This window comes from Coloeus monedula (genome assembly GCF_965178545.1).
Source record: "Coloeus monedula genome assembly, chromosome: 1".
Taxonomy (NCBI): Eukaryota; Metazoa; Chordata; class Aves; order Passeriformes; family Corvidae; genus Coloeus; species Coloeus monedula.
The window spans coordinates 82,893,306-82,917,523 of NC_138781.1; the positions used below are offsets into that span (position 1 = coordinate 82,893,306).

At 41.8% G+C, this 24,218-nt stretch overlaps 1 protein-coding gene across 1 annotated transcript in view; it reads left to right on the top strand.

Annotated features, from left to right (window-relative positions):
- Positions 1–24,218, top strand: part of MYO10 (myosin X) — a gene marked incomplete at both ends in the record, with an annotated part of 161,899 nt that overhangs the window by 108,268 nt on the left and 29,413 nt on the right. The window contains 2 exon segments of the mRNA XM_082289298.1: positions 108–216; positions 2,964–3,044. Coding sequence (XP_082145424.1) covers positions 108–216; positions 2,964–3,044 — 190 coding nt within the window.

Here is a 24,218-nt window from a genome sequence, read left to right on the forward strand (position 1 = left end):
GAGGAGCTTCTTGCTAAGAGACAGTGCTTTCTTTGCATTCTACTGTGGTGAACCTCATAGTCTGTTAAGATCCACTTCAGAAATACTGTTTTTCTTTTCCATTTCAGTCTTGATTTCATCTATGATCTATTTGAACATGTTTCAAGTCGCAACAATCAGGACACTCTTAAATGTGGAAGCAAGCACCGAAAACCCACTGTCAGTCTCCAGTTCAAGGTTAGTTAATGTGTCATCTCTGCTCTGTAGCTAATCAGTGATAGACAAACCCTGGTGAGTAAAGAACAGGTGCAGGTTGAAAGAGGCTAAACTTGGGCATGAACACATTTCTGTCTCTTCTGTGACACTGCTAATTAACCGATCCTGGCTAGTTTCAAGTAGACACTAACCTTTGCATCACACCATCCCCACAAAACTGTTGCATTCACCACTTGCTTATTTGTCCTTATTTTAAAGCTCATCTATGAAGTTGTCCTGGTTTGTCTTTATAACCTAGATCCAACCACAAAATCCCACAAAGCCTTACAGCAGTGCCTGTATGCTTAGAAAAATAAGTGCTAAATAAATACCTTATTAAGGTGTTGCCTTGCTTTAACTTAAAGTTTGGAAGGCATTCTTGTTAAACACCTTTTTATGAGGCTTTATAGCCTCTCATCAGAAATGGCACCAAATTGAAATCTAGCATAAAGTCTATCTGCAAATTATTTAAAAGAGAAAGATTGGCATGAAACATCTCCTAAATTGCTTGAGTACAAGTCTGGATTAGTTGCCTTTCATTGTGCTTGAATTAATATACATTTGCAGAGTTCATTCACTTTTTTAAAAAAGAGCAGACTCAAACCCCTTAAGGGCAGATGTTATCCTAATAGACTATTGGTAAGTGTTGGACAGAACAGCAAGGAGTGTATGCTGGGGCACACACAATGTCTTTTATTAAAAAACACTAATGTATTTTCGAGACAGCTTGCTTTGTGCTACCATAACGCATCTGAGAAGTACGCATTTCTTGTCACGAGATGGTGTCATTTGCTAGTTCTCTGGGGTAGCAGAACGTACTGTTTTCTCTTAGTCATTTGTACATGTGCAAAGTAGACCTTTAAGATGTTAACCTTACAAAAACAGACCATATTTTTGCACCCATTTGGCAAGGTAGAACAAAGTGTAGTATTCCTTCTGTTCTCTGTCAGGAGCCCTGGAAAACATAAGGGTGATAAAACATGAAATCAAAACATTATTGCCTCTTATCTCATGCTGCAGTAACTGACCATTAACCAGCTGGGCTGCTTTACAAGAGGTTGACCTTCACATCATGCCTTCCCCAGAGAATTAGGTTGGGTATTTTTTACATGTTTTAAAGCCTTACAGGGATTAGTCCATCTTATTTCAACTGAAGATAAGAACTTTGCCTTCACAGTTTTATTCTCATGATAAATTGGTTGACTCTTCTTTTCATTTGATGACCTGCCTAATGCAGGCCTGGGGGTGCATGCAGAATAGCAGAGTTTAGATACCATCTGTTTCAGCCTGTTGACTACAGCAGGGCAAAATCCAAATGAGCTCATCACCTGACAGTGACTTAGAGGCTTGCAGCACTGTGCAGAATCTGGCTGGCTGTACCACAGGTGAAAGTGAAAATAGTTTAAATCATCTTTGTTTAGACTGACCAACTTTTCCAATATCTGTAAGTAGGAGCCTGGAATGAGAGAATTGTCCATGGGTGTAATGTTCACACGGGTTTAATACGGATGAAGCCTTTACTTTTCGAAGCTGTAAATATTTGTCTTTACACAAAGATTTTTGTCTTTGTATGTTCTGTTTAACATTTGCTGCCCGACTCCCTGGTCCATAGGCTGGCAAAGGCAAGTGAACCAAGAACTATCATTTATGTTCCCAGTCATTTCACCGTTTGCTCCCTTTGCCCTGCTCCAGCTCCTGTGCACAGCCATAACTCTGCCTGCTGCCTTTATCACTGCATGCTCAATCACCACGTAAGTGCTTGGTCTGCAGATTAAAGCAAGAATTTGTTATAACAGACTGACATTGACAGTTTTGCTCCAAGACATATGGCAGGACACACAGTGTTGCTCCTTTAAAGGTGCACTTTCTGTCTCCTTGGCAGCCTGCTCTGTATTCTCTCTGCTGCCTGGCACAAAGTGCCACCTCTGAGGGGTGTAACATTACCATTGCTGACTTTGTGAGCTCTTCAGAGCCTGAGCTCCTCTCCTGGACAATCATTTGTATCTCTGCAAAGTAAATGCAAGACTTCAGTTTAAAAAGGTTCATCATACTTAATGATATAGAATGAGGCAAGTTGGAATAAGATATGGAATGATGGCTCAGGCGGAAAAGGGGCGGATGTGTAATTAAAGTAATAATCATAAAAGGACTGAGGGATTTTGTGATTTTTATCTTCAGGCTGAGGTTCAGACAACTGATAGTCTAATGTGCATTGGATCATTCAGAGTTCTAAAGCTAAGAAAAAACCTGTTTTCTTCAGGGAAGATGGAAAATGAGTGGGTTTGGGGTGGTTGAAATGAAAAGAGGAAATCTGAGTTGGTGGGTTTTGCCATAGACCCCTTATCCTTCCTTTTGACTTGCTCAAGTTTAGCAGTTTGGGAATGTGGATCCTAAGTCTTAAGCAGTCATTTGAAAGATCCCTGAAACAGCAACTTGGTGTTTCCTTGTGAACAGTTTTCTTTGTATCAATCTGTGAATCTTGTTCATTGTAAAACAATGATGCCAGTGTTGATCAGAAGAGCCAATGGAAGAAACAAACACGCAGATATTGACCCCATCTGTTTGGAAGCAAGAGCTTCCACGGTGCAGTAACTTCTGGTGTGCACCACTAGGTGTTGCAGTTAGATGCTCTCTGCAGTGCTGAGCTGCAGGAGCTCTTGTCTAGGGTTATGTTGCTTGTACAAAAATCCAGCTTGTGAAGTGCTCTCTTCTCTCTACCTGTATTTCAGGAATCACTTCATTCTTTAATGGCAACGCTGAGTTCTTCAAATCCTTTTTTTGTTCGGTGCATCAAACCCAACGGGCAGAAGGTAAGATTTTAAATGGTGTCCATCTTTTCCGTACATCTCAGGCCTAATCTTTTGCTGCCTGTCTGGTTATTTATCACTGTGTGAAGGAGACCGTTCTTCACTGATTTTGTAGAAGGCTCTGCAAGGGGAGGGCACTGGGAAGGGGTTTAGTATTTATTTTGTATTGCATGTGGCCTATGTACCTCTTTAATAGTCATTGCTCACAACTCTGATGAATGACTGGTTCTAAGGATGGTTACAAACAGAAGGTAGAAGGCTGCACTTCTCGTGTGACAGCTCTGTGAGACCCTTTTCAGGAAGAAAATATCAAAATGTCAAAGTTTGTTTTAAGTCACTAGAGGCAGTGGTTCACATGCATATAGCAAAACTGGTGTGAATGACTCTGTCATCAGACTCTTAGTCTTTCAATTTATGAAGATACCTAGATTTGTACATGCTGGATGTTTTGTTCTGTTACAGGATTTTGTTTTTAAATTAGGCTTGGGGACTAAGGCTTACAATATCAATTTGTCTTTTGAGTTACAGGTAATGAAAGGCAGTGTCAAGATTTGCCTAAGTATGTTGGAGGGCTCTCTAGAAATGAAGTGGTAATGGTACAGTAGTCATTGAAATTAATATTGTTAGCCTGGTTCTGATATCCTGGTGTTTTGCACATCTGTTTTGGGCATAACAGATTCTTATTCAGGCATGGTCTGCTTTTGTCAAAAATACAACAGGCAGAGGTGCTGGAGAATCTGATTTATGGTTTTTACGTGGACACTGAGAGATTGGTGACTTAACTATAAATCCATATTACCATGTTCCATTTTTCTGGGCTGTCTGGTTAATCAGGATGGTAACAAAACAAAAGTGTGGATTTCCTTGTAGGTTTTAGTGCTCCCTGGACGGTACATCCTTGGCTTTACATGTTCTCAGTTGCTGACTGTTAACTCTACTTTTGCACTGCTACTTGTGATGTGCTAAATAACATGCAGATTTTGGGCACCTTAGCAAGAGGGAGCAGCCTGGAAGCAAATAAAAACTACTTTCTGTGTCTTGAGGTGTTTGGTACTCTGAGATGTGAAGCCACCAGGCAGCTGAACCCACGTGGATGACAGAGCCTTGGCTAGTAGCTGGAGTTTATGAGCTTGTGTGTTTATCAAAGTCCCTGATCATGGAAGGAGGGCAGTTTTAAAAAGCTTGTTTGCTTCCCTGCTCCTGTTTCTGTCTAGGATCCCCATGACCACTATAAACCCTGCCTGATGCCACTGGAGTAGAAGGATTTCAGTAAGAAACTCACACATTTTCCTTATCTGTCCTTTTGTACCTGACTAATAAGGCTCATCTCCACAGTAGCAGTTTCAAGGATATGCCATGATTGATGCAAGAAGCAGGCACTTGTATTTCCATAGCAAGGAAAACACTGAGTTCACACTCCTATGTTCCTTGTTCTTCCAGTCTTTTCCCACTAAAATGCTTCATCCCTGACAAACTTGGCATGTGTTACTGTATCTCCGCATATATTTTACTACCATTGAAACAAAGTTCTCACAGAATTAGCAGCTGTGCAAGGAGAAGAAGCTTGAGACAGCCTCAGTCTCAGGGGACCACCTCTAATTGCAGGAGTGCATGCAGGAACAGATGGGGAAATTTCTGTAGAAAATCCCTTTCAATGTACATTTAAAATCTCTCTAAAATCTTATACAAAAATGTTCGTACTTGTTTTCCATTTGCCTTTATTTGATTGCAAATTTGGCTTGAATCAGTGGCTTTACTAAATAAGAAATACTGTTTGAAGAACAAGAGTCATGTGTCAGTTTCTCTGCTGTAGCTGACTCAGTTGAAGACTTGACTGAAAATGAGAAGGAAAGCCATATATAATGCTTGTCAATGGCATTCTTCGTCCAGGGAATTGTTATCAAAATGTACTTTTGGGATTCACTGTTGGTAGTTTTGCCTGCTGTACACTGCTCTCTGTCCCTCACTCCACATTGTACAGACACAGCGATTTTTAGTGCTGACTTTGTGATGTTGTTGGTGTCTCTCCTTTTGCAGCAGTGCAGGCACAAGAACAACATTTCACTCCTGTGTACCTTTGCTGGATTCTGTAGGTGCACATCACATTGAGCAGTTTGTAGTTTATCCTCTCATACAACTTTTTGCTTCTTTTCAGTTAGACAGAGGAAAATAAGGTCACTCAGTTTGCACAGCAGTGAGCCAGCACAGCTGAGAGACACGTGAGCTGTGCATGGACTACCAGGGATCACCACATACGTGACTCGCTGTGCAGGGCTGGTTAGAAAAAAAACTGCTTGAAACATTCAGATGAGCCTCTGAAGTGGACTTACTCAGATGGAAAGACAGTAAAGGTCTTCACTAAGCAGTTTCCTCTGTGTTTTCCATCTGCAGTCATGGTGATATGGAATGATAAATGTCACTCAGAAAGTACTTAAACAGTGCTTGCCAAATACCTAACCATGTGGAAGAAAGGGGTGTTTTATTGCTTTTTCGAAATACACGGCATTAAAGGAGAGCTGGACCAGAGAGGTTCGTCAACGAGAGAGCTGAAGTTGTGTTGTTGGGAGCAAAGCCTCTCCATGTGCTTGTTCCTCTCTGGATTGGGTACAAGTAGGGGACACACCTATTGGTGAACATCCCTTGTAACTGGAGGGGAGGAGCTGGGGGACTTAAGAAGTGTGTTTGAATTCTGTAGGTGAATGAAGCTAAGCAAATAGAAGTCAAATTCAAGCCTTTGAAAAGCAGAATGTATAGCAGACTACTTTCTCTGCTGTTCTAGATATTGAAGTGTATTCATGTTGGTAGCAGATGTGATAATTTACAGTAATTATTTGATTGTTTTAATTTTTCAAAAGTTCAGTTTTTAAATATGTTGCAGTGGCAGGCAAAAACAATTCAGCATAAGCAGTAAACCATTGAACATTTACATATGAAAGCAGGTTCTACACTCATTAGTGCAATTTCCTAAAGGGAGTGCACAGAGTATGCGACCTTTTGTCACAAGACATTTCGGCAGACAGGCCTCAGACAGAAGGACAGAGGACCCATTAATCTTTGGGAGACCCCCAAACAATCAGGGTATCTGTTTTCACAATTTCCAATCTGTTCTGAACTATCCATAACATGGAAACTTTTCCACTTGGTATGCTTAATGAGTATTTTCTGCTAATGAAGTGTCTTTCTCCTTAGCTCCCCTTATCTTCACTGCAGCTGGCAGAACTATTTATCATTTCATCCCTTTGAACTTTAGCACATCTTTCTCTGTTTCTTGGTTTCATGTTTCTTTTCCTGTCTCCTGTTCTATTTAATAATGATTCCTCCCTGCAACCTTGCCTTTTGTGATCTCTGTCTCCTTTTCTTCATGTACCTTAAATTAAAAAGTAAACATCATGACAAAAAAACCCAACAACAACAAAACCAAACCAACAACAACAAAAAAGCCTGTCTTTTTAAAACAAGCTGCAGCCATTGCTACAATCATCAGCTGAATGTTTCTTCCAGCTTGTTGCTATTAATAAAGTTGCTAAGCCTTGGTGCCATTCAGGAGACGGATCAGAGTAAATTTAAGATCTAAACTTCCTATTCAAGCTGTTTCAGAGGCAGAAATTTTCCTGTTGCCCAGAAGCAGCCAGCCTTGGGCAGCTTGGCTCAAGTGCTTTCTCAAGTTTCCTTTTCCATTTAGGATATTTCTTGAAAATATATTGGCATAATTTACGGTGACACAGTACTGGTATAATCATAGCAAGTGGCCCCACCTCAAACCTCTGCAGGGCCTCAGCTGTGCTGGTCTCTCAAAACCTCAGTTATTACAGCCTGTTTTTGTAATTCCCTGTTCTTGAGACTTCAGCAGGTTCAGATGTGGCTGTTCTCTCCTGCACATAAATAGGTGCATGCACTTCTCTTTGGTTACAGATCTAAGGCCAGTTTGGCCCTGACAGACAAAATCCTGGCTTAATTAGAGTTTGCATGAAGTATTTGATGTAGACAAAAATTTCACTTTTTATATTGTTTTGATAGGAAACTTGTGTTGGTGTGTGCTACCGGGCAAGAGGGTTGCAGGATCTCCGCTTACCTCCTTGTCCACTCATTTATTGTCTGTCTCATTCCTCTGTTGTAGTGATAGTCTTGTCACTGTCAAGATAAAAGCTGCCTTCTCTCAGAGCTTGTAATAATCTCTAAAAGGACAATTGTGGTTTTTATCTTCAGGTTTTTATATTAACTTTTTTTTTAATCTTAAAATTTAATTAGGTCAGGTAAATAAGTGAGACAAAATTAAACCTGTATTTTAAACCTACTGCAGGGTAGGGGCTACAGGGAGCAACAGGAGAAATGAAACTGGTAATGACTTTGCAGTTCAAAGGAAGACTGGTAGTAAAAAAGTCTGTAATAGATTCTGTGAGGTCTACTGCTGCTTAGAGTCCTGTCATGCCCCATATTCATTCTGAGACAATTAGTATCAAGGCAATAAGATTGTTAACATTGCTTCTGGGGACAGAGCCATTTGAAGGCGTCAAGGTATAGCTATTGGCACCTGCAGTGTACTTGGAGGCATAGGTCATTAATAGCCACGAGACACCCTGGAATAGCAAGCAGTTTGTCCTCTAATATGAAATAAGATACAAACCTATTTTGCTTGGCACCTGAATTGAAGCTGTGTTATTAAAATAGCTCTGAATCATTACAAATGTAAGTAAAGCATGATACCAACCTAAACACCAGGTAGAAGTACAGCTCAGGAATGCAGAGCAAAGGAACAGTGATAGCAGAGCTTGACCCCATCTGCAGGGTGATAGTGTGCAGGGTGATTGTGTGCAGGGTGTGGAGCAGGTACAAGTGCAGGGAGTGCAGTAGGTGAGCTGGTTGTCAAGCTGGAATTGCAGTTTTGTCATATTGAGACTTGACTGTACGAATTACTGGGTTTGCCTTCTAGGGAGATTTTTTTTTTTTTGCAGAAATACGGATAAGAAGAGTGAAAGTCTAATGGTACTGCATTGAGAACAGCATTTACACATAACTTTGGAAGATTCAGGGAGAGAAACTCTGAACTTCAAGGATATTCTGCTGTACTTGAGCCACAGGATTGCTAAGCATCTACATAACTTTACTTTCAGAAGTCTTTATTTTTAAAAAAATATCCATAATAAGGTGATGTAGTTCCAAACTTCTGTGCCTATCCTACTGGAGTTGTATACCAAGCATTTGCTTTATACAGTAACATTCAGCAGACTCTGGGTCTCCCTACAGGGGAGCAGATGCCTTTGTGAGTTTTTAAAGATCCTGAGCCCAGCAGTTAAAAGCTAAAAAGTGTTAGGCCCTAAATGGAGGTGTCTCTATGGTTTAGTCAGTGGCCGAGCCCTGGGGTAGCTCTTCCTCAGCAGAGCTGCAGTGGTGTCTGGTACTGGGAGCTAGCAGATCACAGGGCAAATTTGACTTGCTGTCCCTAAGAAAAAGGTAATAGATAGGCTGATCATGTTAATAGTTACTCTGTCATAATTTGAAAGTAAAGGGAATAGATAATATAGCCCAGGTGTAGAAAGTCATGGTCTAGCAATATTCATTTACAGCTGTATAAGCAGCTCATATATTAGAGATCCTTATTGCCTTTTTTAAAAATCTCTCTTTAATCTCAGTTGTTCTCAATAAATACTCGGTTTAAGAAGACTTTCTGGCTGCCAATTACTGCAGTCATTGCTTCTGGAGGAAACAGAGCCACAGACTGAGCACAGATTGGTCTTGTTCAGGCAGCTTGGGTCAGACTCAGGGAGCTGCTGCTCAGGCTCATCATTTGGGAGAAAAGTAACCATTTCCCAAAAACACAGCATGTTGGCCTGGTCTCACAGGTTGGGGGCCAGTTGCAAACTATTTATCCCTAGCCCTTTAACTAATTCATAAGGCTTTATTATTCATAACCAGGAAGGCACAGTCAGAAGGTGTGGTGTCGTGCCTGGCCAACGCCACTTAATTCAGCTACCTGGATCTTGTCGCCTTGGGTTTTAAAGAATTACACAGCTTCAAATCAAGACTTGTGGAGTATGTCCCAGCTACATCATTTTCTGACACATCACTTGAGTAATTAGGTCAGGCACTGGAAGACTCACTCCTTAGGTAAAAGTGATAAGGAGAGTGGGTGTGAGGAAAGCAATCGCTCCTGCTCACAGAGTGCTGGCAGTAATGTTACGTGTGAATCTGAATCCCTGTCTGGAAGAACAAGATGATTCCTGCAAGGTGTTCTGTGCTACGTGTAAGCCATGCCTCTCTTCAGTGTCCTCTCTGAAAGATCACTCCCATCACTGCTGTGGTGCAGGCTGTTTATGCTGCCTGACAGAGCCACTGGGTTGTCCCTTTGTCCCCATCTCAGAGTGTCCCCGCTTGCTGGGCTGAAGTAGGTCATTCCACTCTCCGGGCAGTCACCCAGACAGGCATGTTCTTCTTCCTCATCAAGGTTTGTTGTTTGCTAAGCAGGGCTGACGAGGCATTCCTTTGCTAAGTGTATTAGGGTTTGTCTTTCAGTGACCGTGGTTAAGGAGTTTAAAATTGAGCTGTTTAAGGCTAGGGACTGAGAGCTGAGATGGGATGCTGCAGGCGAGGGAGCAGACACTTTGCTGTAAAGGTTGCATCCAACTCCGGGCAGAGCAGGCAAACAGAGTTTTGCATGTTTTGCAGCACGTACTGTTTGGTAGGACTGTGTCCACAAGTGGTAGGAGCAATTTTTGGATCTTGGAGAGTAACTGTGGCAGTATGTAAGCAAGATGGAGGGACACATGAGGAGCAATTGCTGCTTTGGGAGGGACTTGGAAGGAGGTGGTCAGAGTACCAGAACAATTCTGTGGAAAAATCAAATGCCTGGGGATGGGATATTTTTAATGTGCAACATTTGCTGTGTAGTTCAATGTAATATCTAGAAGTGAGAAAGATTTTGACTGCTGCAGCAACTGATCTGCCAGCAGCAGAGGATCTTACTGCCTGCAGCTGACTTCAGGCACTACAATAATTCTGCATGTTGTGCCACCTGATGGATTTTTTGTGGTTTATGAAATACTTTATCTGTGACTGTGTGGTGTGGATAGGCGTTTGTGGAACTGCAACTACTGATCCCAAGTCTGAAGTATTTGCTTTTTTAAATACCAGCAAAGAACTTGGCTTTTCTTCCTTCTTGTGGGCTCTACCAAGCATTTGAATTGCAAACATTGTCATGCAAATGCATGCGTTGAAAAACTGTGTACTTCATCAAGCTCTGGAAGTTTTCTTCTTTAACTACTACTACAAAAAAAAAGTCCCCCCATCTCTAGATGGCAATTTACATTCAAACCCTGTTTGCTGTGTTCTCATGGTAACTACTCCAAGGGAACATGCACAGTCCATGATAAATAGACATCCTCAGAGCTCCAAAAGCATTGCTGGGGTACAGAGTATTGTTCTTTAGCAAAAACTTTAAAGTTCACAAGTCTCTTCCTTGCTAAACTATGTCTTAGGGCATTCTGTGCATTTTATCTCTTAAGGTTTAGGAATTTGTTGGCTGTGAAATATATTTACATTCTTGCTGCCTATAAGGTGAGATTAGCCCTCGTGTCCTGTTAGTCAGGAATATCTTCAGTGATTGCTGTAGAGCCAGCCCTCGCTAGGCTTGACTTCCTTTGAGCAGCAGCAGGAATGAATTAAGCAAGTACAGCCAAAGATATCACATGAAAGACTTGAAATACCAGTGAGCTGAAGAAAGCTCTGTTCTGTGTGTGTCTGTGTGTGTGTGTGCATAGCTGCAACTGCTAAAGATTCAGTGTTTCACAATGGACGAACGCTGAAGGGGGAAAACATCTTAAGAGGTAAGGGGTTTAATTCATGCAGGTTTTTAAATTATTTTAATCTTGCATACTTGAAGCTGCGGTGGACTTGTAGAAAAAGGATAGAAAGTGCCTGGAGTTTGGCTGAGCAAGCCATACTGGAAATGTTTCTGGGGTTGTATTTTCTTTTAAAGAGGGTAAATGCATGCAGAATCAAGTTTATTAAAAAAGAACTAAATTTACTGGTCTAATCATATTTTCAAACGCCAGGAGAGCTTTGCTGCCAAGCAGTCTGCTTTAATAAATCACACTTTGTTTGAAAGCTAAAGGGGTGATTGTTTGCAGAGCTGGGAAAAAGTCAGCAGAAGTAGAGCTGTGTGTGCAGAGGGGGAAAGACCTGTGTTGTAGTGATGGGCTGCTTTCTGTTGATCAGACTATAGTGTAGATTCAGGAAAACCAGCTATGAAAAGTTAAGGATTATACTATTCCTGCCATTTATTAAGGCATAAGGCGTGTATATTTGCATTGATTACATAGGAAAGCGATACTGGGGACAAGTGTGTTCAGGGTGGGGGGAGTCCAGCAAGGTATCTTCAGAACCCAGAAGTCTAAATTAATTTTGTAGTTTTACTGAAGACACTTGATGGGGCACATTTGAAACAGTAATTTTTTGCCATAGAAATACAGGAAATGGAATATGCCTGGAAAAAAATTGATTGCGGCAGTAATGGAAAGGACAGCATAGCAGTTGGTATATTTTGAATTTCTTTGCTCTGTCAGCTCTCCCTTCTGCCCCCAATGAAATAACCCTCTAACACAGCAGGTAAAATAGTGCTGTTCACTGCTGATTGTCTTTGCTTCTGAGATCTGCACTTCATGCCTTGCTTTCCCACTTAAGGTGCTTGTCTCTGCAAACATTAGGATTCAGCCACAGGGTAGAAAATTAGGATAAAATTGCTTGAGAGAACCTGTTATGAAGGGAATGGGTTTGATCCTGCATCATTGAAGTCTATGGGAGTTTTATTCTGGTCTCAAGAACTGCAGCCATAGATTTGCCTTGCAAATCTAGATGGAGGATATATGATCTGATAAAGTGCCTATGGGACCAGGAAACAGAGTTGCCATAACTTGTAGCTGTTCTTCTCTCATCGATATTAAAGTTTGTCCTTTTAAACTCCAGGTGGTAGCAGTGGTGGTAGGTCAAAATGTAGCTGGTTTTGTTGTGTTCACATTGATGATATGTATTCAGGATTTCTTTTTCTAAATCTGCTTAGTTTCAAAAAATATAAGATTTATTTTGTTTCTCATTTGTTGGCTTATTCAAAAAAATGTATTTACAACCTGTAACAGAAATGAAAGCATAACAGATAGATAGATAAATTACTGATAGGAATTATCTGAAAGTTAGAGTGCTGTCCCAACTAATCACATATCTTTGTCAAAGCTACACTCTGAACACAAAATCTGTGTCAAGAGCAGAAGTTAATGTTGTTTAAGAGTAGAACTTGGATCAGTCACTAAACCTTTTTCTCTTGGACTGTATCTATCTGTTTATGTGCATACATATATATGACTTTTCTTAATTTAGTCACAGGATGCAGCGAACACTTCAGGAGGGAAACCTCACTATGAGGCATTTGTAAGGACTAAGTACACTTCAGAACATCTGGTGTCACCTCAGCAGATAAAACATTAAACATGCAATGCTTACTGAAAACACATCAAAGTGTTTTATGTTTGTTGTCTTACACTCAGAATTTACCATTTCTGGTGGGTTTAGGCAGTTTATAAATCTCAGTAGCAAGGCAGGTTCATTCTTAACGCTGTCCTTGGAAGTCAGGTTGTGGTTTCAGTTGTATGAGGTGGAATGTAGCAGCTGCAAAGTCCATGTTTGAGGACATCAGCTGAGCCGCACGGGTGGTCAGTCTAACCTACAGGAAGTTTTTGGCTGACACATGGTGAGGTTTGAGGTTGCTGTCGTTGGTTTGTCTCCTCTCCACATTCCCAATGTGTATTCTCTGTTCAGGCAATGGCAAGCTGGGCAGCTGGTGCTGCTTCCAGGAGCTTTGCTGGGAGGTGATAGCAGCACAGTTCCTCAGGCTTTGTGGGCAGTATTTGTTTTGTTGCTTGGTCCCAAGCACCAGGCAAGCGCGCACACTGTTCAGGTCTGTGAAGTTACCAAGAAGCTCATTGCACCGTGTAAATCATTTGGGACACAGGTAAATTTTTTTGGTTTGGCAGCCACCTTGGACTGTGGCACACACCCATGAGCATTATACAATATCTAGTGTAGAGAAGGCAAGTTTGTCACCAAACTCATACTGCTATCTTCTATTTCCACTGTTTACATGATGAGATCAATCATGGCATTTTTGAAGCACACTCTCTATAGATCTAGAAATCTTAAAGTATGTGGCAAGTAGGTGCTTTGGAGGGGTCTCCAAACCTTTAGTAGTGAAGCAGAGACAATGCAAATGGTTTGAGAGAAGACATCCACTTTCAGAAAGCCAGATAAATGTCTGTGATACTGGCTTTCTCAAATGAATGGCTGCCCCAGCTTCAGCTTGATGAAGATGAGCTTGTCCACCTGCAGCTTGCCAAACACACCATTTGTGCATATTTAGCCAAAAAAGAAACAGTGACCAGCTTCATCAATTAAAAGTAGTATTTCAAAGGGAGAAATGATGATTTTTATTAGAAGTGCTGTAGTGCTTAAATTAGCTTCAAGGAAGTTTTTAATGTAGGCAAACAATTCACATGTCAAACAAAATTGCATTTAGGAAAGCTGATTTTATCTCAAGTGTCTCCTTCTGAGTCAAACATTAAGGGTTATGTTGGGTTGTATACTTAAGCCAGCCTCAGAGTTTCTCAGGGAAGAAATGACTGGTCAGCCATCTAGAATTGCCATTTCCCTATGACCTCTGGCATGTACAACATAGCACCTCTCAAATCAGCCTGGTTCTTACAAGACATGTACATCTCATTGGCCTCAATGAGCTCTAAGCACACATGTAAATGCTTTGCTTAAGTTATTACTGCCAGCATGTAACAGAGCGCCTGGAGCCACAGTACCTCTTGTCACACAGCTGTGAAGAGGAGAGACATTTGTGCAGCTCCCTTATGGTGCTTGCCCAGCCTAAAGTCACAAATCATCTGCATAGAGAAAACAAGACTTGTTACATCCATTGCTTCCAGTTGTGTGTGCTCCATGCAGCTGGCCAGTCTCAGGAGAAAGAGTGCTGGTAGGCAGCAGTGAAAATGCACTTAACTAGTCATGGAGTCTCAACAGTCTGTTTTCATCATGATCAGAAATTATGGAAAAGGGGTAGAAAAAAGCCCACTTCTAGGGCAAGAAGAGCCATATTCTTACTTGAATATGATGCAACAGCTTGTAAAGCCATAAGTAAGGGCAGGTCTTTTCTCCACATGTTCATCTTAAAAATGGATTGAGTCAACCAAATGTGTGGTTCATGTAACTAAGTGAAGGCGGAACAAAACCTTACTGAAACAAAGGGCTGTTGACCAGCATCCATGGCTGTGAATTCTGCAGGCTTGGAGGAGATGAGCAGTGGCATCACAATTAAATCACTGAGAAGGCAGTTGAATGTTAAATTAGTTAGATTCCAATGTACTGTTACCATCTATTATAACTCATTCTTTCTCTTGCTGTTCAGATATGTATTTGTAGATAAATCAGTTAATAGTTACTTCGATAACCATACTGATGTGAAGAAAGTTTTATTGCCATTCATTTTGGATAACCCTCCACCATGCTAATAAAGCAAAGTGAATTTACTCTATAGTTAACTCTTACTTCACAGTTGTATAGGAATTGGAACAAAAAAGTCATATTAATGCTTGTCAGTGCATAACCTGTCGCAATGAGGTGACAGTGATGGTGTTTTTTCTCTACTGAATGCAATTAGTATCAATGCAGAAGACACAGAATCTTCCTGCTCTTCTGGCCCAAGGTGATGTTGACTCACTGGTGTGTGGCCTATGTGGCAGCACGGAGGGCTGTGATCCACACAGCTCCTCCATCTTATGTTTATATAAAATATGAAGAAATCAGTAAAGGAGCTTTTTGTTTGACTTATACTGGGAATTTCAGAATTACCAGAAATATCTAATTTGATTTTGATGCGGTTCTCAGAAACATCAAAGAGCTCAAGGATGAGACTTTCCAACTCTCAGTGGGAGGATGGGACAGGACTGTTGTGTTATAACAAAGCTGCCCAATGAGAACCTATTTCTTGCCTTTTCCTGTGAAATTAATGTACAAAAGAACGAACAACTGCCTTCCTTTTCTGCCCCTGCCCTGCAAACATACACATACACACATTTCACTGGTCTTGTCTAGTCAGTTGCAGATCTGCAAAGCAAGTCCTGAGTATGTAATGTAAGAACATATAGGAATACAAGAACAGCAGCTCAGAGGACCAAATTCTAAGAAAAATGCCAAAATTAGACTGACACTTTCTGAGAGGTACTGAGATATAACATGTAGTAGTAATTAACAGACCAGTTACATGGGTTGAGCTGGGCCGTTCATGTGGGCCATCACACAATTCTTGCTGTAAGCTAGGTGGGCATCTGTGCTGGTCACAGGAATCTCCATCACTTCTGTAAACTTGAATTTCCCCTCTCTAGACTTAAAATTGGTCTTAAATGCAGTGTTATGGGGTTCCTGATACTTAAAGGAGATCTCCAGACCACACACTGCAAGTCTGCTGCAGCACAGCTCTGGAGCAGCGCCCCCACACCCCCCCAGCACCCGGGGCTCCCTTAGGTTGAAGTGAGCCTTTGGAAATGATCCAAATCAGCCAGAGCCACGTGCAGCCCACTGGGGCATTTTTGGTGCAGAGGGGCTTGCACGCTGGGCACTGTGGCAAGGGCCAGTGCAGGGAGTTGGGAGGCAGAGATGCTCTGGGAAGGCTGGGTAGGAGAGCCCAGAGGCAGCTGTGAATGGAGCCCTGTGCCGGGTGGGAATAATCTGCCCTTTCAGTGCTGCCCGACCTCCGGTGTCCTAGCAACACAAAGCTGCTCGGCTGAATATTTCGTGGCGTTCCTCATTTGCACATGTCAGATACTGGCTGTGATTTAAGCCTGGCTGATTGCCCATTATGGCTTTCGAACAACAGGCTCATTACAGGAAGGAGAGGAGAAAGGGCTACTCAGGAGATAATTTTATAAAACCACGTACTTTTTTTCGGCAGAAGAACGGCTCTGAAACGTTTCCTTGCTTGAGAAAGCACAGAGCAGCAAGTCTGAGCATTACGTCAGCCTTGTGCTTTGTAGGCATCTTATATGGAGAGAATGGACTGTGTGCAGGGGCAAAATGCACTGGAGAAGCTGCTGGTGGCCTCAGTATTGAAAAGGGGGTGTGACCAAGTGCTAACTTTTTAACGTTTCTTGAATCTGATTTTGATTTTTGTTTCTGTGAAGTCGCTGGCCCTTGGGGCCATACAGTAAGTGAGGACGTTCCACATTTAAATCAACTAGAGACAACTGACACTTTTATTATTCTAAATCTTGTAGTTTGCAGAGGTGTGATTCATGATTGTTGTGTCGCACAGCTGGGCAGCACAGGTTAACTCACAAATGACTAAACTGACTTCTGAAATAGCAGCGTATTTTAAGTATCCTCTTTAAAGCAATGCCTCAAAATGGAAGAATATTGAGATGTAAATGGTATTTGGGCATGAGGTCCTAAAGAGATAGGGTGTGATGAGATCTAGAGAAGCAGCAGGTGGGTGCCCAGGACTGAAGCTGGGAATAAAGTGAGATTTGGATTTAGAATCCTCTTCTACTTTTCTTGTGCTCTAGAGTTGGTGTCCCTTGTCCCTCTGTGGAATGCAGTGGTAGCGCCCTCCACCCGTGAGCTGGAAGTGAGATTCTTCCACCTCCTCCTTTTTACTTAACCTGCACCTGAGAAGAGGAGGCAATAACCCTATATCCTCTCTTCCTCTGCAGGCAGCTGTAGTCTGAAAAAAGGTTGCTCAGTTTTGTGTCACCAGGGAGAGCAAAGAAAATTGTGATAATGTGGATCAAAGTTATCTGCACTACCATTTGAGGATGTACTGCTGAAGTGATCCTGTGTTAGCATTTCTGTGAGAACTGGCTTCTTGGAGGGTTTCAAGGGTGAGATTAGTTGTAGTAGCAGTACACCGGCTACTAGAAACACACAGGATTAGGTTCTTACATGGATTGCTCCAAGGTTTTACAGCCATGTCAGGCTTTGGCTGTGCAAGATGAAATTCATCTTAAACATGTTCTCTCAAGTGTTTCCATCCTAGTTTTCTATACTCTGATGAAACTTTGTACCTTTCGGGAATAAGCTTAATACCAAGCACCATTATCTGAAGAAACCATGTTAGAGGGACCATGGTAACACATGTTTTTATTGCTTTCAAGCATTTAGTAGTGTATTTATATGCCCAGCCTGCCAGTAAATTGTCAAATAACAAAAAAATCTTGTAAGGTGATGATAAAAAAGTCTGGCATGGAGGAGTGACAGTACAGTGGAAAAATTAAAAATTAAAAAAAAATTATAAAAATAAAAAGGGTGAGGTCTTAGTCTGTGTAAGTTATTTGATGACATGGAGGGTCAGGGTTTCTCCCTGCAGCTGGTCTGTGTGTAGCCTCAGCAGATGTGGAGTGGTGTGTGCACAAGTTTTCTTAACCCGTAATGAGCCATGGTAGTGTTGGTGTTGGTTGTCTTGACATGGGTTTGGTAAGGAAGGGTAGCTGTCCCTGCAATTAGTACTTCACAGCATGTTTCTTCATGGTAGGCCTGTGGCTCAGGCAGCCTGATTGATTTTCTTCAGAAGAAGCCTGCTGACTACTCACAATGTGGGGAGAATGAGGCCAGATTGGGGTTTAGTCTGCAGGGACTGGAAGCTTTAGTGAGGATGACCTCAGATGAAATGGCAACAGATTCCTCACAGGTGGAAAGGAGGGTCCATGAAAAGTTCCAGCTGGGGTCCATGCTGTGAGTCACACCTTCTGTCAGTGTGCTAAGACCCTGCCAGCAAGGCTTCAAACCTTAAATTCCTGTTTCCCAAATGCTTTTAATTGCCTGTCTCACATGGATGGTCCTGCAGTTCTGGGACAAACAGCCCATGGGACTTGCTGTGCATTTCAATGGAGTCCCTGAATAATGTATTCAAACAAGGGCTCACTTCAGCTGAAAGTTTAGGCAATCACAGAGCTCTAAATATGCCCTTAGAAAACTTTGGTATCTCCAGCATTTAAGCCTGTGCCTTTAACAATCTGTTTCTATTCCATGAAATTGTAACCAGTGTGTAAGAAATAGCAGTCATTCTGAGTAGCTAGCATTCCTCTGGGCTCTTATGAGAGAGGCAGCAAATCCTGGCCTCCTTTAGAAGAAATCATGGATACCTTTAAAACGGAAGGTTCACAAAGAGGCTGTTGTGTATTTACTCAGGGGTAGCATTTAGTCCATAAAAACCCATCAAAAAGATTACTCTGAAATGCAAGAGTACAAAGACAATAACTAATAAAAAGTAGATTAAATAGCCCTGCAGTTGTGATTTTATTGTTGTTGATGAAAGCATGAAATCTCAGTGAGCCAGTCTGAATAATTTGAGCATCTTTTCCCCAACAAAGCAGTCAGGAGCTAGTTTCAGCTCTTCTCTTTGCTGAATATAGTCAAGCAGGACCTGAAAAATGACCACAGCATCTTTGTGGAAGGATCCAATTCAGCAGTGTCTTGACCAGGTTGAAATCTTTAAGCACTAGTGCAAATGTGTAGCAATGTACAGCCTCATAGCTCTTAAATGGATTGCAGTCTTAAAAATGTCCTTGGGATGCCCTTGCTTGTAAAGTAAGCTGGGTGACAGGCTGAATATAAATACAGAAGCATTTTCACATTCAGTTATTGAGTCTCCTGCTTTGACTGTTTTGGTAGAGTAGAAGACTGCTAAAATTACAGTGCTCCTTGTATTCAGTACTATTTTTAGCACAGGAAACTTTAACCTGTGGCATGAGAGTAGCTAATTTTGCAGTCTGTCTCTTATCTGAAATACCCAGGGCTGGAAGATGAGTGATGCAGGTCAGATGCAGTAACAGGAGTTTAAGTGATCAGCTAATGGTGTAAATGATTGCTGCTGGTAAATGCAGTGCTTTCACTTCAGACCTGCAGACTGTAAAAAGAGCCAGCATGTCATTACCGAGCTTGCAGTGAAATCTGGCATGGAGTTTGCAGCAGAACTTTTCTGAGTTGGAATATACCCATGAGATTGTTGCAATATACCTCTTTTCTAGCAAGCTACCACCAGCAGCATCAGTCATTTTTAAAGGCTTTTTATGGAGTTTTGGGGTGGGTGTGTGGAAAAGGGCCAGGAGAACTTTGGACATGTGAAATGCTTACTGTCATTTTAGGTTTATTCAAATATTCCTTGACTTGCCAGCACCATACAGTAGAAATCCCAAATAAATGTTAGTTGTGGCATGTTCTTTGTTTTTATTGTCCTGTATTTTTATGGTGTTTATCTGGAAACAAGTACTCTGCTACAGTAAGGGAATGCCTTTCAAAACAAAGCAGGTGTCAAACTTGTCTGTGTTTCAACCCAAACCTGTTCCAGTTAGAGCTGGCTGCATGCTGGAGAAAAATACAGAGGGTTTCTTCCTTTGAAATAGGCTTTTAGTGAGTGGGACCTGATGCTCCAGGTCCGTGGGCAGGACATGCACAGATTTTAATTCTCCTTGTGCTGGAAGCACATCAATTCTGAGGTCAAAAATCTGTTGAATAAACTGTTATTACCAAAGCTGATGGTGCAAATGAGTGAAGAAATGATGGCTAGAAAAGCAGGGGGTGAAATGATTTGTTGTAGGCAGGGGTATGACACACACAGCAGTGCAGCTGCAGTCTCCAGGTTTGACAGGCCTTACCTCTGCCTGTCCTGGTGTCACAGAGCATTTTCCTATTGCCGGCAAGGGCGTTTCCCTTTCACTTCTTTCAGGTTACTGGCTTGAATCCTTGACTCCCAGTACAGGCTGCCAAGCAGTACATTTGGATGAGAATCACTGAGCATAATTTGGTTTAAAAAAGCAAACAATGGGCATGCAGAAGTCTTCAAATCAGTTCAGCTAGATGATAAATATTAGAAATTAAATTAGTCACATTTTTCAAACTTATCTGTGAGGAAAGCCTGGCGTTTGTTTTACTTGTGGAGCTGATGACTGAAATCAGAAGACCATGGGGACCGTTTCAGAAACATCTAGCTTAGTAAGTCCTGCTATTTCTAACAAAATATACACATTTATATGTGAAAACTAGTTCCAAACCACCTATAAAACAGGGAACGACTGATCTCTTTTTAATTTGTGATTATTTTCTCCAGAGTAAAACTGAGGATTTCATTTTTAGAGTAAAAGAGCAGATATAAAGAAACTAAGACATTGGAAAAAGTTAACTGGTGTTTAAATCAAAAAATTACTTTTTTACATCTTCTTATCTGTTTCATCTTTTCTTTCTCTGCATGTATCTTCCACAAAAGGCTTTTCTAAGCCAGGAAAATCAACACTTTTGAGCCACAGTAGCAAAGCTGACATAGTTCTGCTCAAGTTCTTACAGAGAAATCTAGAAACAGGGGAGTGGGATTTTTTCACTTTCTCCTCTCACCCCCACCCCTCTGGCTAGTCTCTCTGTGAACTCCCTCCTGCCTAGATAAAGTCTGTGAGGCTGCTGCAATTCGTCATTATTGTGCCTGTTCTCTGGTAAGGCAGCCAGGAGTTCAGGGAGGAAGAAGGATTTCCACAGGATGAAGTCAGGTATCCTCGGTGTTTCAGCAGATGATTGATTTGCACAGAATGAAAGTGTTGTGTTCTCTGTGTTATCCAGACCTTGGAGTCTTCACTAAGAGTGCTGTCCAAGGAAAGGGGATGGTGTTTTTTCTTAAAGCTCAGTCAGGCTGTAATCTACAGAACTATTTTATCATTAAAATTATGCCTAGGTGTTAGATGTCTGTCGTAATGGCTGCTTCTAATTGTGATTTCAGGCAGAAGCTTTGCCCTTTAGGAGACTCACTACAGATCAGAGCACGCATTTAGCAGCCTAAGGAACCAAAGTCTCGCCAGCAGAGACTCCAGGTCATATTAAAGTCTTGGCTTTGGTGCTGTCTGGCACAAATTCAGTGGGGACTTTTGGATCCAGGAAATCATGAATTACAAGTTGTGTCTGCACCACAAAAATAAAGCACCCTTATCATGTGGAACAGACCTGGCTTGTAGCTATTAATTTCACACTGATATTTCTCAGTGCCCTAATATGACTTGACTGATGTGATTCTAGCTGTTGTCCGGTGGTTTTGTGTGCTGGAATGGTTCAGTGCCGCCATTCCGTGATAAAAGTTGAAATATCTATTGAAAATTTAGTTGATTGTATCTCAGAGACAATTTTGGAAGCTATCTGTTGACCTCTGCTGTTGCCTTATCTTTTGTAAATTTGATCTTACTTTTCAGGAGTCTTAGTTTTAGGAATTCTTTCATATTTTTACTGTGGAAGATGTGTTGTTTTAAAATCAGTCATGGTTCTGTTGTTAAATTTTCCTAGAGAATACAATTTCTTCCCAAGTGTTCATTTGTGAAACAAGTCAAGCTTTAACAGCAATACTGGTAGAAATTTAGCAGACCCCAGAGATGAGTCCTGTCCTGTATTACTTTGGTATCAATCGAAAAGTTAGCTTGCTTACCGCAGGAAGTCTGAAGGAGCACCAGTAAAGAGGGAAGGCTCATCCAGCTGCACAGATAACCCTTTGCCTGGAGATTTGATACTGTTGTAGGTTTAACTCATTGCTGCTGTTAGAGTGGAGATGGTTGTCATTCTCTCTTAGAGGGTCTGCAGTTCAGTAGTGGGATATGTGCAGTTCTTGCACTCTGGTTGATTTTTTTTAATTGTGAGGAGTCCTGCTGGAAGTTATGCTTAAGGTTATCCCTGCCGGCAAATGTTTATGTGATTGAGGCTGAAATCCTCTTCCTCCACAGAGTAAAACCACCTGAGGCAGTAATACCACCCTGTGTATGGTGGATATGCGGGATGCTGTGGCCGTTTGCATGGGACTGCACTTGTTGCTTCTGGTCGGTTTGTTTTTATTAGATGTGGGAAACCCTGTGCGCATCTTTGGCATTTAGGGTTTCAGCTCCCTCTTTGACCAGCAGCAGCTCTTCTCCACAATGAGGACTGAAGAGCTGCTGTGGTGGGGGTTCAGTCAAAAACCCCAAAGCAATGGTGGCGGAGGGGGTATCTTTTAGTATTTCATATTGAGAAGCATAACTGATGAGTCCAGCACATCTCTTACCACCAACCCTCGGTTTGCTCAAAGCAGCCGTACTTGTTGCAGATGTAATTCCATTGATATGCCAGGAGGATTTGACGCTTCAATTTAATGTCTCATGTGTCTGTGAGTAATTAAAAATAGCGAGTAATGTAAAGTGATGGAGTGATTGAAGTATGTGATTAAAATTGCAATGGTCTCTGTGTTGTCCTGTGTTGATACCATACTAACGTCTCTTGCAATGTTTCATGCTTTTTTTAAAAAATGCGGTGTTTGAAGTTAGGTGTGAAGTCTGTGTGACAATCCTACCTTCTGGTGACAGAGCAGGGCTGTTGCAAACTTTTGTAGTTGCAGGGAAAGTGTTACCAAAATGTTGCTTCTTTCTCTGTGTTTCAAGTTTTTTAGAACAGTAACATGAGCTTTCAAGCCAGGTGTGGTGCTGACTTTTGACTTGTTAAGTGCCCGGAGGTGGCAATAAAAGGGTTAGATGGTACAGCAGCCATCTGTCTCTCAAAGCAGGAGCTACTCCCTTGCAGAGGGAGAGGCTGCCTAGTCAGAGAGACATCTGTCATGTCACTGGCATTTCGCCTGGCTGTGGTGTATCCCCACTCCCATCCATGCATCTGCCTCCCCTTCTCAACACACCAAAAATGCTGCTGTGTTTGCAAGTCTTGTGAAAAATGCCACCTTTTGAGCCAGCAAGTTTGGGTGGGGTAAAAGGACTAAAAATAATTTTAGTGTTAAAGAAAAAAGAAGAGCTGTGTGTGCTTGTGGCAAGCATCATCCTTGAGTGATATGGGGTGAAAAGCGAAAGCTTTTCCTTACAACTTTTGTGTGTACATCTGTGTCCATTCCTTGCCTTTCCCATCGGGCATCATCAGCCACCTGCACAGAAGGAGGCAGGCAGGTGTGTGCATGGACATGCAAAGGGCAGCTTAGCCAGGCTGGTTCCCTGACACTTGGATGCCATACAGTGGGCACGTACAGGAAGCCCTGTTGGCAATACCAGCCGTGACAATGTCGATATCCTCACTGAAAGCATTCATGCTGCGTGTTCTCTGAAATACAGGGATTTTACTCGCGGTGGCCAAGTCCAAATGAAACTTGTTGTTGAGAAAGATGAGTTTGTTCTCACCTTTCACAGAGGTGTTTTCTCCCTCTGGTGTCACCACTAGCACACAGTGTTTTGTTTTGGTTTGTGAGTAAAGGCACTGATGGAAAAGGTTGTACTGGATAGTTAAAATGAACTTCTGAGTCTCTGCTTTCCTGAAGGTACTTTTTATAAAAAGTTAAAATAAGGGGGTGTAATTTATTTGTTAAGTTGAATTTATTTGTCAAGTTAAAATTTGGAGGAGTGATTTGTTTGCTAAGTTGAACAAGAGGCATGATTAAAGCCAGTTAATAAATGCCAAGACAGTCGTCTGATTGGCAGTTTCCCAGGGCTTGATCTTGCTGTCATTTCTGTCAGCTGAAGAACTTCAGATCTTAATGTGAACCATTGACTGTATCTGTGAGATCCCACTCCTGAACTTCTTCTTGCAAAATACTAAACACTACTCCAGCTCTGCAAATGGCTGCAGAGGAGGGTCAGCTGATGGGTTAAAGTGGATGATGATAATTCATGCTGATGAATTAAATGGGGTGTTTGCATGTGGTGGCATTTCCGTATGGGGGTTGCCTGTGTTTTGCCATGCAGCAATTAGTGCTATCTTGAGCAGCTTTGCATGGCTCTGTCTGGGTTACCTCAAACCATGGGGAAAACACAGGTGACTTGGGGGGTTCTCAGATGGGATGAGAGTATTCCTGAGGCTCCCAATGGCAGAACCATACTGATCAGTATTCACAGGTTTTCACAACTGAGTGGCTGTGGGGTTTATCTGTTTTCAAAATGGAAAACAATGCTGGAAGAACTTCAGGCAAACTGAGGGAAACTTCAGATAAGCAGGGTGGGGTTCTGTTTACAGAAGAGAATAGTTCTACTGTTCAGAATAGCAGTAAATGGAAACTCTTTTAAATACAACTTATTTAAGATTTGAGGTACCACTGGCAAACTTTCATCGCTATCCATAGCAGATAATTGTCAGTACACTAAAAACTGAATA